This window comes from Sciurus carolinensis, chromosome 2 (assembly GCF_902686445.1).
Source record: "Sciurus carolinensis chromosome 2, mSciCar1.2, whole genome shotgun sequence".
In the NCBI taxonomy this organism is placed as follows: domain Eukaryota; kingdom Metazoa; phylum Chordata; class Mammalia; order Rodentia; family Sciuridae; genus Sciurus; species Sciurus carolinensis.
Genome location: NC_062214.1, coordinates 53713666 through 53729088, shown reverse-complemented (window position 1 = coordinate 53729088; position 15423 = coordinate 53713666). Strand labels below are relative to the sequence as shown.

The window sequence follows — 15423 nt, the reverse complement described above, 5'->3', positions numbered from 1 at the left end:
ATAGCTGGAATTACAGGAGTGTCCCACCACACCTGGCAAAGGCCCTTGATTTTGAAATTTGAAACCCAAGGACAGAAATTTCCCCTGTGGTATCTACTCTCATATTCCTTTGTTGAGGAATAAACCCAGACTGGCTCAGCTGCTCACAGGAGAAAAAGACGAAAGGTAAAAAGGAAACTTCAGGAAGAAAGTGGCCATCAGTTAACATTGTGGCTCATGTGTGTGAATTACTTCAGGGAGTCACTGATTCAGCTCCATCCTCCATGGGACATAGCATGACTCTAGACTGTAGCAGGTGCTCCACTGGTGCCCAGAGATTTATGCTGTCTTGTCTCACCCACTCCATATACATTTCCTCACATTTCAGCACTTTACAGTTTATAAAGCCCTTTCACACACATTCTACCAGTTAATTTGTAACAAGATTTGACCTGGTAGGGATGAGTGTTCTCATTTCCAGATGAGAAAAGAGGCTCAGAGAGGTCCGGTGACTTTCCTGCCCTCTGTGATTTGGATGGAGTGAGGGGCAGCCAGTGCGTGAGGCTGCAGAACCTGGAAAGATGGTGTTGCCATGGCTGATCCCTTCTCTCCATCCCCCAGCATTTACTGCCTTCCTGCTGGTTGCCTGCCTCCTGGATTTCCAGAGGGCCCTGGCGCTGTTCGTCCTTGCCTGTGTGGTCTTTGTCACACTGGCCTACAGGCTGCTGAAGAAGTTTCTGGGGCCCAAACTGAAGAGGTGTGTGAAACTCCAGGGCCATCCCCGCCTCAACCTGTGGTTTAAGAGGTGAGTGAGCTGGCAACCTGGGGCAGGAGGGAGGCAGGCCTCAGCCCTGGCCTACCAGAGGGTTCCCATGTCACAGAGACCACTCCCTATCCTGTTTGCCTTCTGGGCTCAGGGCAGAAGTGGTTGGGTGGATTCAAAGGCAGCAGCCATCTCTGTGTTGTTTTGCCAGTTATCAGCTTCTGTTACAGTAGGTGACTGTGATGACTGAGGCAGGCGGGACAGTTTCTTACATTCAGAAAGCCCAGCCCATCCAAGCAGGGAGGGCCCTTCTCAGTGCCTCCCATAGGACCCCCTGGGGTGTGGGAGATATATGGCTGCCAGGGACCACCCCTGGGCTCCAGATGCCAGTGTTTTTAATTAGCCCCCAGGCGATTCTGCTGTAGTCAGTCATGCCCCTGGATAAGTTTGGGGTGGGATCTCTTGATTTTGAAGCAAGATTCCTTGGAGCTCTGCAAACAATGGAGATGTCATAGTGTAGGTTAGGGAAGAGAACGCCAGACCTCTGTCTTAGTCATTTTCTACTGCTATAACTGAATATTACAGACTGGGTAGTTTATAAACAACAGAAGTTTATTTTGGCTCCTAGTTCTGGAGGCTGGGAAGTCCAAGAATATGGCGTAGCAGCTTCTCGGCTTCTGGTGAAGTCTATGTGCTACTTCAGCTCATAGCAGAAAGCAAGCAGGGTGCCTGCAGAGGGAACAAAAGAGGAGAAGCAGCTGGGCATGGTGGCACACACCTGTAATCCCAGGGGTTTGGAAGGCTGAGGCGGGAGGATCGAGAGTTCAAAGCCAGCCTCAGCAATTTATTGAGACCCTAAGCAACTCAGTGAGACCCTGTCTCTAAATAAAATGTGGAAAAAAAGCTGGGGATGTGGCTCAGTGGTAAAGTGCCCTGTGTTCAATCCCTGATACCAAGAAAAAAAAAAAAAAAGAAGAAGAAGAAAAGAAAAAAAAGCAGCCTGATTTAAAATGAATCACACTCATAGTAACTAATCCAGTCCTGTAAGAGCAAGAATTTACTCATGCCTATAAGTATTAACACATTCCTCACAGAAAGTCATTAATTCCTCCTAAAGACCTGATGACTTCTTAAAGGCCCCGCCTCCCAAACACTGCCACAGTGGCAGTTGATTTCATTATGAGTTTTAGTGAGAACACACCAAGTCCTCATCATAGCATTTCATCCTGGCCTCCTAAAATTCATGTCCTTCTCACATAAAAAAATAAAATCATTCCCTTCCAACAGTTCCCAAAGTCTTAACTTATTCCATCATCAACTCAAACTCTGAAGTCCAAAGTCGAGACACAAGGCAAACTCCTTCCAGCTATAAATCAAGACCAATTATCTACTTCCAAAATTCAGAGATGGGATAGGCACAGGGTAAAAATAGCCACAATCTCAAAAGGGAGAGGGGTGGGAAGAAAGGAATAACAGGTCCTAAGCTAGTCTGAAACCTAAGAAGGCAGGACCTTGACTCTTAAACTGCCAGAATAAGTTGGGTGCAGTGGTACACGCCTCAATCTCAGCAGTTCAGGAGGCTGAGGCAGGAGGATCATAAGCCAACCTTAGCAATTTAGCAAGACCCTGTCTCTAAATAAAATTTTTAAAAGGGCTGGAAATGTAGTTCAGTGGTGAAGCAACACTGGTTTCAATCCCCAGTACTATTGACAAAAAAAAAAAAAAAAAAGGAGATTAATAAATTTTCACACTGTGCTGCCTCCCAGACACACCTTGGGCAACCTTGACTCTGTGACTGCTGAGCTCAGTCCACAAGGCTGCTGTCATGGTTGAATTTGCACGCTGGTGCCTGCAGCTCTCCCAGGCTGGCATTGAATGCTACATGTTTCTCTACTGTTCAGGGGTCTCAAAGGCAGTTTCACCCCCTTGCAGGACTCTGCATGGTCCCCCAGACTATTCATAGCATTATTTGAAATCTACATGGAAGAAACCATACTTCCATAGCCCTTGTGTTCTGCATGTCTGCAGAATTACCACCACATGGTGGTGGATGCTGTCAAGGCTTATTGCCTGTGCCCTCTGGAGTTTCAGCACATTGCAGAGTATCAAAGAAGAGAGAGCTGTCGGGGCTGGGGAGATAGCTCAGTTGGTAGAGTGCTTGCCTTGCAAGCACAAGGCCGTGGGTTCCATCCCCAGCACAAAAAAGGAAAAAAAAAAAAAAAAAAGAGAGAGCTGTCAAGTGTGACAACTCTGGAGATCTGCAGAGTTCCCCTGAAATGTCCAGTTGAGTTCTGATCAGTGACTATATCTGAGGAAACTACCCATAGCTCGGGAAGGAACCACCCACAAGGATGAAAGGGAACTGTGCTTGGAATCAGGGCCAGGAAGAGTGTCTACTCCCCATAGATTGTGGGCAAACCCACAATCCATAGGACATTGTGCAGAGTTCTAAGAGGGGTCTTGGCTCACCTTTTCTCTGGGAATCTGGGCACAATTTGTGTGTGTGTGTGTGTGTGTGTGTGTGTGTGTGTGTGTAAGATGCTGAGGGTAACGGCTTTCTCCCTCTCTCTTGCAGAGGTCTGGCGCTTGCTGCTGTCTTGGCCCTAGCCTTGTGGCTGGGTCTGGACACCTCCCAGCGGCCAGAGCAGTTGGTGTCCTTTGCAGGAACCTGTGTGTTTATCACCCTCCTCTTTGCCTGCTCTAAACATCACCATGCTGTAAGTGCCTAGCTGTCAATTGGGGCTGGAAGTCAATGGATGCTCCTTCTGCCCCTTGGCTGGGGCTGGGAGTTGGGTGGGAGTAAATGCTCCTGTTGGGAGAGCCCCCAAGGCTCAGAGCCTGGGGATGACTCTACATCAGGATAGGCTCCCTATGAAGTTGGAGAGGGACATCCCAGCATTGGAGAGCCCAAGTAGGTAGTCACCTCTCTTAGCAGATGTCCTTAAACTCCACAATGCGGGGCAGGGGCACTGGCTAGAGAGAGATGTTGCGTCTTTCCAAACCTGGAGGCCACTGGTAGCATTTATTTCCTTGGTGACATGTCCTCAAATTGGTAGTCTCAGAAATCATCCCCATCATCCCAGAAAACACAGAATCAGAGCTCCAGAGTCTGTGTGAAGAGCCAAAGTTTTCTTGGAATTATTAGTGTAAAACAGTGCTTCTCCTCCTCCTTCTGCTTCATATTAGGAACTGAATCCAGGGTGCTCTGCCACTGAGCTACACCCCCAGACTCTTTTATTTTTTATTTGAAGATGGGATCTTGCTAAGTCCAAGGCTAGCTTGAACTCAGGATCCTTCTGCCTCAGCCTCCCAAGTAGCTGGGATTATAAGTGTGCACCACTGCACCCAGCTTAGAAATGCTAACTCTTACATCAGAACTGGGGTGAGGCTCAGCTATCTTCATTTCAACAAGGCCTCTGGATGATTCTGATGCATACTAAAGTGCCCATCTCCCTGTTTGGGAGGTCCCTGCCTGCGCACAGCTGGTTGGCCCTACTGGAGTGGGCAGATGGACTTTCTCTCTCTCTTCCTCCTTTATCTCTCTCCCATTCTCCGGGATCAGGACCCCTCCCTGTTTCATAGTGTCATTACTACTTTCCCCAGGCTATAGCCAAGCTTTAGAGCTCAGGAATCTTTAAGGAGTCATTAGGTGCTGAGAGAGAACAGCAGCCAAAGGAATCCAGTTCTCCTCTGCAGGCTGGACCTGAGGGAGTGGGGTTTGGGAACCCTGCCTATGGAGGACAGATGGAAAGCGTCCAGGCAGATAGAGGTTATGCACTGAGCTGGAGAGGTGTTGGACCCTGGGCAGATTGGTGCCCATATCCTGAGGCCATGACTCAGAAATTAAATGCCTTGGAATGTTCAAGGCTGGGCTGGCTTCAGAAGGGTCCTTGATTAGAATCTTGTGCCCTGCCAAGAGCATGGCCTATTGTGAATCCTGGGGAGGGAGTACTATTGGCAGCAGGCTCAGGGCTTTGGCCTCCAGGAAGGGCAAAACTCCCATCATCCCTCAGCAGCCCTGTGCTCTCCCTCACCCCTCATCCTGTTCTCTGTGGATCCCCCAAGGAGCTAGACTCACCAAGCCCTTTTTATTGGGTGGCAGGTGTCTTGGCGGGCCGTGTCCTGGGGCCTCGGGCTACAGTTTGCACTTGGAATCTTTGTCATCAGAACAGAGCCAGGATTTGTAGCATTCCAATGGCTGGGTGATCAGATCCAGGTTTGTATATGGGACCTGGATGTTCAAAGCATCTTAGGTCATCAGGGAATGGGGGAGAAGCCACTTGGTTGTGGGGGAAGGTGGGTGGGGAGGCCATAGTTCATTTGGGACCATGTGGGCAGGTGTGGACTTGGGCCCCAGGTTGGGTGGACTGCTGGGGGCCAGCAAGGCAAGTACTACTTCCCTCACGTTGGGAACTCTGACCTGAAGAACAGAGCAATACTTTCAGAGGCTGGGTCTGGTACCGAAGAGAGTCCCAGGCAGGGAGGTTCTTAGGGTGCCTGGACACAATGGTGTGTGGCCTGCAGAGGTCACCTGTGACTCAGAACTTAAAATGTCAAAATGACTTAAAAAACAAAACTCTGCAAATGATTTACTGTGTGTGTATGTGTGTGTGTTCTTAGAAATAATGGTTATTGAAGTTATAAGTTGTGTGTGTGTGGCAGTGGGGGCTGAGCCCAGGCCCTCACGCATGCGAGCAAGTACTCTACCACTGAGCTACATTCCCAGACCTTTCTTTTTATTTTTTATCTTGAGACAGGGCCTCACTAGGTAACCTCAAACTTGTGATCCTCCCGCCTTCCACATAGCTGGGATTATAGCAGCTGATGAGGTTGTAATAGGTAATTTCATTTTTTACTGTGGCAAAATATACGTAAGACAAAACTTCCCCTTTGAACCATCATTGTACATTGAACCATTCATGTGCATTGTGCAACCATCATGATTTTACCTTTTTTTTTTTTTTTTTTTTTTTTCCCTAGTGCTGGGGAATGACCCTCAGACTTTTTGCATTCTAGGCGAGTGCTCTACCACTGAGCTACGCCCACAGCTCATAATTTACTTTTTAAAGTATAAGTGATTGAGGACACTAGATTGAGCCTCTACTCACCCTCTTCTCCACTGGTTCAGATGTCCACATGTTCTGTGTGGGGTGGAGCGAGGATCGTTCCTAGGGTCTGTGCCCACCTATTGGCTTTGCTAACGGCACCATCCTGGGTATTACAGAAAAAAAGGCTAAGAGTTACTGCTCTGGTCATGTCCCCATTTTATTTTGTTTACTTCTGGTATTGGGAATTGAACCCAGGGGCAGTCTCCCACTGATACATCCCCAGTCCTTTTTACTTTTTATTTTGAGAGAGGGTCTTGCTGAATTGCCCACAGTAACCTCAAACTTGCAATTCTCCTGCCTCAGCCTCCCTAGTAGCATATCCCCAAATTATAGATGGGAACATTGAGTTCTGGATAAGAGAAGTGACTTGTCCCTGCAGTCACAATGGCAGAGCTCCTGCAGAAGTGAGTGCGAACTCCCACATTAAGGCTACAAGTCTGGAATGGAGACAGGATGTGGAGAGGATATGCCATTGGCTATCAAGGGATGAAGCAGGCACAAAAGACACCCCCTTTGACAACCTTCTCCACATGGCTCAGGGTCTTGCTTCCTCCATTGTCTCTTCTTTAATGTTTTAACAACTCTCATCTCAGGGTATTTCTTTAACATTGGCCAGAAAAATATCTCTCCTGCAAAACATGCTCTAAAAGAACAAGTACCCACAATTGTCACTTTAGTGTCTGTTGCCAGGCAGTGCCCCCCCCTACAGGGACCAGGCAGGACTGTGTTTCAAGGGCAACCTGCCTGGGCCAGAAGGGCCTGTGGCTTTGGCATCCCTCTCTCCCACCTGGACCAAGGCCAGGCCCCGCTCACCCCAGCCTGGGACTCTGCCCACAGTTCCCTCTCTCCTCCCTTCCGAGACTCACCCTGTGTTTTTGTTGTGTATGTGTGTGCTTTTTTTCCCTTTCAGATCTTCCTGAGCTACACTGAGGCCGGTTCCAGCTTCGTGTTTGGGGAGGCTCTGATCAAGGATGTCTTTGCCTTTCAGGTCAGCCTGACTCTTGGTCCAAGGGGTGCTGGCAACTGCTGCCCAGGTTTCCAGCTGGTGGAGAGCCTGAGCCAGCTGGGCAGGGTCAGGTTGCAAGCATAGGGCAAGGGCCCTGGCAGGGAGGGTTCTTGTGGGCACGTGTTGGTTCTTAGAAAGTTAATGAAGCTTCAGCTCCTGGATCCTAGGAGGGGCCCAGCAGTGCATTCAATTTAGGAAAGTGAGCTATTTCTGTAAGCTTTTTCCTAAAGATGAATACATGACAGAATTGCTGGGAGGCTGATGGGAAGAAGAGGAGGTGGGGGGCATGGAATGGCTCCTGCTAAGGTGTTAGCCCCTGACATGCTGCAGGGACTGTGGGCCTATAAGGAACAGTTTCCAAAGGCTCAAACATTCTTCTCAGGGTGCTCTTCCTTCAAGGCCCCTCACAACACACCTTTGTCAGGAAGCTGTTCTTCTTAGTTCAGCTGCAAACTATAGCTCCCTTCTTTCCAAGTTCCCCTCTCCCTCCCTCACAAAAATTTATTGTGCATCTACTGTCACACAATATTTTTTTCCTGTACTGGGAATTGAACTCAGGGGTGTTCTATCACTGAACTACATTCCTAGTCCTTTTTATTTTTTTTTTTTATTTTGAGACAGTGTCAGGACAAGTTGTCCAGGCTGGCCTTGAGCTTGTGGTCTTGCCTCAGCCTCCCAGGTCTCTGGGATTATAGATGTGGATCACTGTGCCCAGCATACTGCCACACAGAATAGTATAGGGGAAATTGAGATCAAATATACTATTCTGTTTCCAAGCACTTATTTTCTAATGGTAGAGCACCAACCCTAATTTAAAATAGGGCAGCCTGTGATGAAGATGCTACTGGTGTGACCCATCTTGCTGTTCTGGGTGGAAATGTGGCTGTATTTCTTCTTTCTCCAGTTACCTGTTCAAGCCCCTAAATATCTTGTTTATTAAGGACTCTAGTATTGTCCTTTTTTACCTCACACCCAAGTTGTTTAGAGGCCCCTAGACTCACTCCAGGTTTAAGCTCCACTTCTAAATGCCAGAGAGAGAGGGAGAGAGAGAGAGAGAGAGAGAGAGAGAGAGAGAGAGAGAGAGAGAGAGAGAGACACCTGGGGCCCTGTTTACTCAGTACCTGGCTCCAGTTTTCTGACTCTAATGCCACAGTACCATGGAGGAAAATTGCTGCTGCTCACCTGGCATGTCCTGGACCACCATCCCCTGGAGGGATTATATAGGCCCCCATGTAGGTTCCAGAGGTTTCTGCTGTTTATCACTACTCTGGCCACTGTTCTCAGAGCCTCCCAACTCCTATGGGAGTGTTGGGCCCAGGAAACTTCCAACCTAAGGCTTGGACTTGGTCAAGGACTTCTGGACTGGTGTTGAGGCCAGATCCCCCTTCCCAGTCCTGACCCTGACCTCCTGTGGGTCTCCTTTGGACTCTTGGTGTCTGTTGGGCCAGCAGACTCTCCGAGGAATCTCCAGTTCATCTAAGGAGTTTTAATCACACCAACTCTAAAAGGAAAGGGAGGGGACAGGTTCCTATCTTCTCAGGAGTCTTCTTGTCTCTTGTACAGATTTTCCTATAATGTTTTCTGAGGCCAATTCTGTATAAGAAAGATATATGGATCACCCCAGAAGTCCCCTAACACCATCCCCTTAGGGTAGCGTGGGCTGCTTTTTTCATATCTGCATAACCAGGGAGGAGGTCACCCAAGCTTCCAGGAAGAGCAGTGAAGATCTGCTTCAACTGACTTCTTGTGGCCACAACACAAAAGCTCCAGCAGTTTCTCAGATTTCAAAACACACACACTTTACAATTCCACCACCCAGGGTGGCTCGGTTCATCACAGTAAGAGAGGCAAAGAAAGTGCCTGGGGAGCCCCTGTAAGGAGAGATTGTTGATAACTAGGGTCAGCAAGGAAAACTCCCTGAGGATGTGGCATTTGACTTGGAGCTTCAGGACAGGGAGGACTGGGACATGTGGAGCTAGGAGCAGGAGGAGTAAATGGCTTGATGAAAAGCATGGAGGTGAGAATTGCTGGAATGTTCAAGGTACAAGGTTCACTGTGGAAGTTGCTTGAGGGAGTGTTTGCATCAGGGGATGTGTCAGTAAATTTGGAGAGGCTGTATCTCAAAGGGTCTCAAACGCCAGGTGGGAGCATCTGGGTTTTGTCCCCAGTAAAGGAGGAGCCATTGGATATTTGTGATTGGAGTTTTGGATGATTATCATGTCAATAGTGGGTAGAAAGGATTATATCCAGGATGCTGGAGAGAGAGAGAAATAAAAAGAGAGAGAGAGAGAGAGAGAGAGAGAGAGAAGAGACATGTATGCAAGCAAGGAGGTTGTTTCATAATCCAGCAGAAAAGTCACCCAGGGGACACAGGATGTGGGGACAGAGAGACAACCTGGGTGGAGCTTACTGCTTAGGTGCACATGTTGCTGTTGTGGTTGCATTTAGCTATTTGAGGACAAGGCTTGGATCTTATCCATCTTTGTGTCCTTTGCCCAACCTTGAACCCTAGGAAGCCCTCCCCAGGTGTTCTGCTCCTTACTTAGTGAATGAATTAATTGATGGTTCTCATGTGCCCTGGGAAGCCCCCCTGCACCTTCTGGGGAGGCTTTGCTCCATGTGATCTCTGCTACTAGTTGTGTTCCATATAGCCAGCCTCTCCAAGCTGGGACACCATTCCCTGTGACTGTGTGACCTTGAGTGACTTTCTCTGTGCTTCAGTATCAGAGCTGAGATCTTTCTTCACCCTCTCCAGAGGGACCCAGCACTTCCCAGCCTTCTAGGACCAAGAGCTACACAGAGGATTTGAAGCAAAATTCAGAGCTATTATAAACCATTTTGTCCTCCTGTATACTTGACTTCCTGGTGGAACAGAGAAGAAAAGCTTAGGGAAAAGGGGAAAGCTAAGGAAATCATAGCAACTGTTCCCACTTATAGAAAGGGAATTTGTGCCAACACTCATTTCACCCTTACAAAATACTATTATTCCCCTTTTACAGAGGAGGATTCTGAGTTTCAGTGTGACTTTTGCTTCTACATGATCACAAAATTAGTGAGGGCTGGAGTCAAGTTTGGAGCCCAGATCCAGCACTATTGCTTTATTAGCTTCTGTGTCCTGATATCAGAGCTCTAGTGGTAACAAAAGGTCCTGAGGACATTTGTTTCCCACCCCCCCTCCCCACTTTATAAGAGATAGTATTCCTTAGGACTACTCAGTTACAAGTGACAGAAACCTATTTGCAATTCATTCTAAAGGCAGGACAAAGGGCTGCCTTTTGCAAGGCTCACAAACTGAGAGGGCAAGGTAGAGCTGGTGAAGGCCAGAATTGGGGCCCCAAGTTTCCCAAGATCTCTGCCTACCCCTGGGTGTCAATCTTATTCTCTTATACTGGATATGCTCCTGGCCCCCATATGCCCATTCTCACGGTGTGGCCCCCAGGATGGGAGCAACTCTTTTCTGCCAACTGGAGTTAGACAAGTCCTAGGGCAGGATTCTGATTGGTCTGGTTCAGATCATGAGACCACCCTTGGACCAATCACTAAGGCAGGGCCTTCGGATACAGCAGTTGGAGCAACTGAGGTCTTATGCTCACCCTTGAGGCAGGATAGGGCCAGAGGTGGACCCCATCACTCCAATCAAGGGAGATCTCCTTCTTCATGCTATAAGTAGAAATCAGTGGCATCATGTTACTCCTCCAAATACAAAAAGCACCCTTCATAACAAAAATGATCCTTTGAAAATCATATTCATGGTAGCAAAAGACTTTGAGATTTGATATTCAGTTAAGAGAGAAATAACAAGAAGGTGGGTTTATCATTAACCAATCTCAGTATTTTGCAGTCGAACACTAAGAATTTTCCAGACGCTGGGAGATCATGTCCTCTAGATAAATCCCTAGTCAGTGTATTGGCCAGTGGCATCCTTGGCAATCCTAAACCAGATGAGAGATGTCTTAAGACAAATACTTCCTGGTTGCAGAATTCCACAGTCACTAAACACAACATTTCATTCATACACTCTTTCCATCTCTCTTTCTCTTCCTCTCTCTCTGTCACACACACACACACACACACACACACACACACACACACACACTTTCCAAGCTTGGGACTTGCCTTCAGGTGGGGGTGGCTCTGTTGGGTGCTGAGGGGAATGGAAGACTCAGGAATTTTCCATCTGTTCTTGTGAATCATGTGGATCTAGTCTAAGGTCAATGGCAAACTTCAGCCTGGGGGAGTCCCTAAACTCACTCAGACTGTCAGAATCTAAACTGTTTCCTAGGGTGCCATGGTCCAGAAGATGTCTTCTCCATAAAGGAGAGTCTTTTTGTGGGACTTCTGTCTTTAACCTACTCTGGACCTGGAGTCCAGTGCTGTCAACATGGCGACCGCCTCTTGGCTAGATTAGCTTGATTAGTCATTCCAACCTCCCTTCTAATGACTGCCCACCCCCAGGCCCTGCATGCTTCTCCTAGGTTGCCTGGCCAACCTAGGAACTCACCCACTCATTCTTTTACTCTCTTCCAGCTTTTAAAACATGCTCCCGCCTACTGAGCTTAGCAGTGCTGCTCAGTGCTCTCCCTGAGGGACCCCTAGCATGAAGGAAGATGTTTCCATCTCCTGAGAATTTTGATGTGTCTGCCTGAGGCAGAATACATAATCCCAAGTGGTCAGAATGCTAAATGTTGCATACACACACAAAAAAAGATAAAATAATATATGGATTGCAAGGTGCCATTGAATTTAGTGATTAAGGGGTCATGGGCAACCTTAGTGAGCATGGTTTTCAGAGGGGAGAGAGGGTAGTGGAGGCTGGGGCAGGATAGCTGAAAGGAGTGATATGGGACAGCTGAGGCAAGAGAGCTCTGTTGAGAATGTGGCATGCAGGCAGAGGGCATGAGGGGGAAGAATGGAGAGGTCATCCTGGGCACAAGCAGGAAATTGGGAGATGTGTCCAGTAGATAGCAGTAATCCAGTTTGCCTGGTCCTGGAACCCTATTCAACTCCATGGCTATAAACACCCCAAGCCTACTATTTACCCATCCCAAAGGAAGAACTTGGAGGACTCAATGGAGAGGACCTGGATACTTTATTATTTATTTACTTCTTGGCAGCAGTTTACTGGAATATAATGGAGAGTTGCCCCATGCCTACAAGAAAGGGGAATATACAGTATTGGTCACATGTCCATTGAGAATGTGAATTTCCTTATGTGTTTTATGAGTACATTCCTTTACTTTACAACCACGTTCACTCTGTTTAGATCCTCTTCTTAAGATTGGAGAAAGTGGTCAGCTCCCCCTCTCCATTTCTTTGTTATCATGTTCTTTAGAGTCTTTCTTATCTCACTGCAAGCTTTCCTAGGAACTGATTAGTGTTTAACCCAACACTCCACCCATTTAGTGCCTCAGAATCCTCTTAATGTCCCTCACAATCTCAGACAGTCCCATATCTTCTGCAGAGCACTTGGGACAGGTCTCTGGAGGCACGTTGCATCCAGATGCCACAACAGCAGTACAAAGAGCAAGAACCTGTCAGCAAGCATGCTTGGGTAATTAGGATAAGATTAATTTGTTTAGACACTGGAGTTACAGCATCAGAGATATTGTGTTTTAGTCCAGTTCTGTTTTATTCAAGTCTATCCCTATCTCATTTGTGAGTTGGGTTACCCAGGGACATCCTTATACTGCAGTCACAGGGAGTTCTGAGCAGACCCAACAGTCAATCTGGTCAGCATGTGTAGCTTCCACTACTCAGGAATAGGTTACTGACTGCTAACCTATGGAGAATATGGTAAATTTCTAATAGGCACCAATAATGGTCAGCTTCATGGTGCAGTATAGAGCCTACTGTATGATCTTATGTTAGTAAAGTAGCCAGCACAGTAGGCTTGTCTAGGCACAATATCAATCAATCTGTTTGCACTTCAGGGTTACAGAAAGAATAAAACATCTTGGGAATATGTAACTGTCTTAAACTGATACAAAGTGTTCCTTAGATGATGACACCCAAGGATAACATCACCTGTACTTGTGAGGACCAGGTTCCCAACATAGTAGGACTAACTTGTAAATTTAGACATTCTCCCTCCTCCCAAGGGGTCAGTAAGGCAAACCACTGGGGGCTTACTTGTACAGTTCATGGTCAGTTAAGGTTTCTTGTCTCCAATGTGATGTCTTGAGGAGCCACAGCAGTAAGTTGTTACTTGTTCCCCAGGCTGGTTTAAGAAAATACTCAGTGGAAGTGCCCTTTATCTATCACCGTAAGGCTGGCAACCATGGGTGAGATAAAAAACGGCTGCAGGCCCTGATGTCTGGGCTTCTCATTTAGTGTCCTCTGTGCCTCAATCAGAGGAGCAGCCCACAGCCATATAGAGTTACTCTCAGTCCTTAAGGCTTGTTTCAGCAGGCCATTCCTTCTTTCACCTAATCCCACTCCTGTTGGATTGTATGGCAGGTGGAAGATCCATAATATCTCCTGGTCTTGAGTCCACTGTTGTATGTTATGGCCTGTGAAATGGGTTCCTTGGTCATGCTCATTTACCTGTGGTGTGCCATACATGACACCCAGCTGGATCAGTTCCTTAATAGTTATCTTTTGATTGGCCCTTTAGATGAGAAAGACTTAGATCAAGCCTATAACTGTGTCCACACCAGTCAAGGCATATTTGGCTCCTTCTGATAATGGGAGAGGCCGAGGACAGTCTATCTGCCATCACTTAAGAGAGACATCACCTTACTTGATACACCCCTCTGTGACATTTATTCATCATGGGTAGTGCTGAGAACAGGCAAGACAGTTCTAGCATGCAGCAACATCAGACATCATTATGGGCCATCTCCAGAATGTCACAGATGCCCACAAACTCTTCTGACCCACATGCTTTAATCTGCAATGTAGCCAAGTGGCAGTTTCTTTTGCTAGGACTTCTTCCAGTCATCTTATCTTTGCCAGTTATACAACCTTGCCTGGTGCTTTTCTGGTAATGAACTCCATGGCAAGAAGGGCAGCCTTAGTGGTACACAAATATTTTTCCAATAAGCTTTTACATTCCTCTTCCCCCTTCCAAAACTGTTACCCAAATCCAATGGGGGTCTTATGTCTCTTCATCTGCTGTCATAGCCCCATCCAAAATCATCTGGAGTGATGTGGATGGTAAGCTTAGCAGGTTTTGATGTGCCTAGTGTCCCACGGGCTGGTGCCTGTTTTACTGTCCATTTAGGCTCATTAAAAGCCTCAGTATGCTGGTCAGTCCAGTCCCACACTGCACCCCTCCTACACAAATCATATAGGGGTCTTAATACCGAGTCAGACGAGGGATGAGAACCCTCTGATAACCCCACAGGCTCACACATTCTTGTATTTGCTTTACTGTTTTGGGGAATGGAAAATGCCTGAACTTTATCTATCAGAACCTGAGGTATGACCTACAGCTTCGTCTTACCCAAACAATTTCTTCGATAAGCTGGGGCCCTGCACTTTGTCAGGGTTTATGGCCCATCCTTTCTTGCACATGAGTCAAAAGCATGAGGGTAGCCTTGGTGAGCACTAAAGAGTATCAAGTGTGATCATTATTTAAACATTCACAAGCTAAGGTTGGCACCAGGTTTGTTATACGTGACACAAGGTGGGGCAATGGAGATATCCTTGAGTAACACTGGAAGCATCCACCATCAGTCTTCCCATTTGAAGGCCAATGAGGCTTGATTCTCCAGAACTTTGTGATAAAGAAGGCATTCAAAAGGTCCAGCACACAGTGAGATGTTCTTGACTGAGTACTTAGCTCTTCTAAAAAGGCTATATTGCATAAAGTGGATCACCTTATTTAATTTTCTATAATTCACTGACATGTGCCAAGTTCCATCCTGCTTTCTCACCAGCTACACAGGGGAGTTAAAAGGACTGTTGGTTGGACAAATTATGTTTACTTTAGCTAATTCATATAGTCTTCATTATTATTATTAGGTACCAGGGATTGAACTCAGGGGCACTCAACCCCTGAGCCACATCCCTAGTCCTATTTTGTATTTTATTTAGAGACAGAGTCTCACCGAGTTGCTTAGTGCCTTGCTTTTGTTGAGGCTGGCTTTGAACTCTTGATCCTCCTGCCTCAGCCTCCACAGCACCTGGGATTACAGGTGTGTGCCACTGCACCAAGACTCCATCATCTCTTAATGGTCACTGATATTGTTTGGTGGAAACAATTTAGCAGCATTTGAACAAAAAAAACAGGGTGTATTTAGCATGCCCCCTTAATATTGACTTTACAACGGACACATGCTTAATCTCATGGCAATGCAAATGGAATTCCCCTATAGTAGTTGGTAGGTATTTACCCCACAAGATATCACCACTCATTATATTTTCAGGCATGGGGGCTATGAACACTGGGTAGGGAGTGAATGGTAGGTGTCCAAACCACAGAGAATGTTATGGCTTGGACTCTTGCTGTTTTCTCCCCATATCCATCAATAACAGTTAACTTACCTGAGAATTTGTTAGGATCACTATAAATCAATGTACACTCAGCTCCCATGTCCACCAATGCTATTACTCTGAATATTTTT

At 46.9% G+C, this 15423-nt stretch overlaps 1 protein-coding gene across 1 annotated transcript in view; it reads left to right on the top strand.

Moving 5' to 3' along the window:
• The first annotated feature begins 531 nt into the window (after positions 1-531).
• Positions 532-15423, top strand: part of Slc28a1 (solute carrier family 28 member 1) — a 45480-nt gene continuing 30588 nt past the window's right edge. The window contains exons 1-4 of the mRNA XM_047540418.1: positions 532-784; positions 3318-3459; positions 4845-4958; positions 6761-6838. Coding sequence (XP_047396374.1) covers positions 561-784; positions 3318-3459; positions 4845-4958; positions 6761-6838 — 558 coding nt within the window. The 5' untranslated portion in view covers positions 532-560. The remainder of the gene's footprint in view (positions 785-3317; positions 3460-4844; positions 4959-6760; positions 6839-15423) is intronic.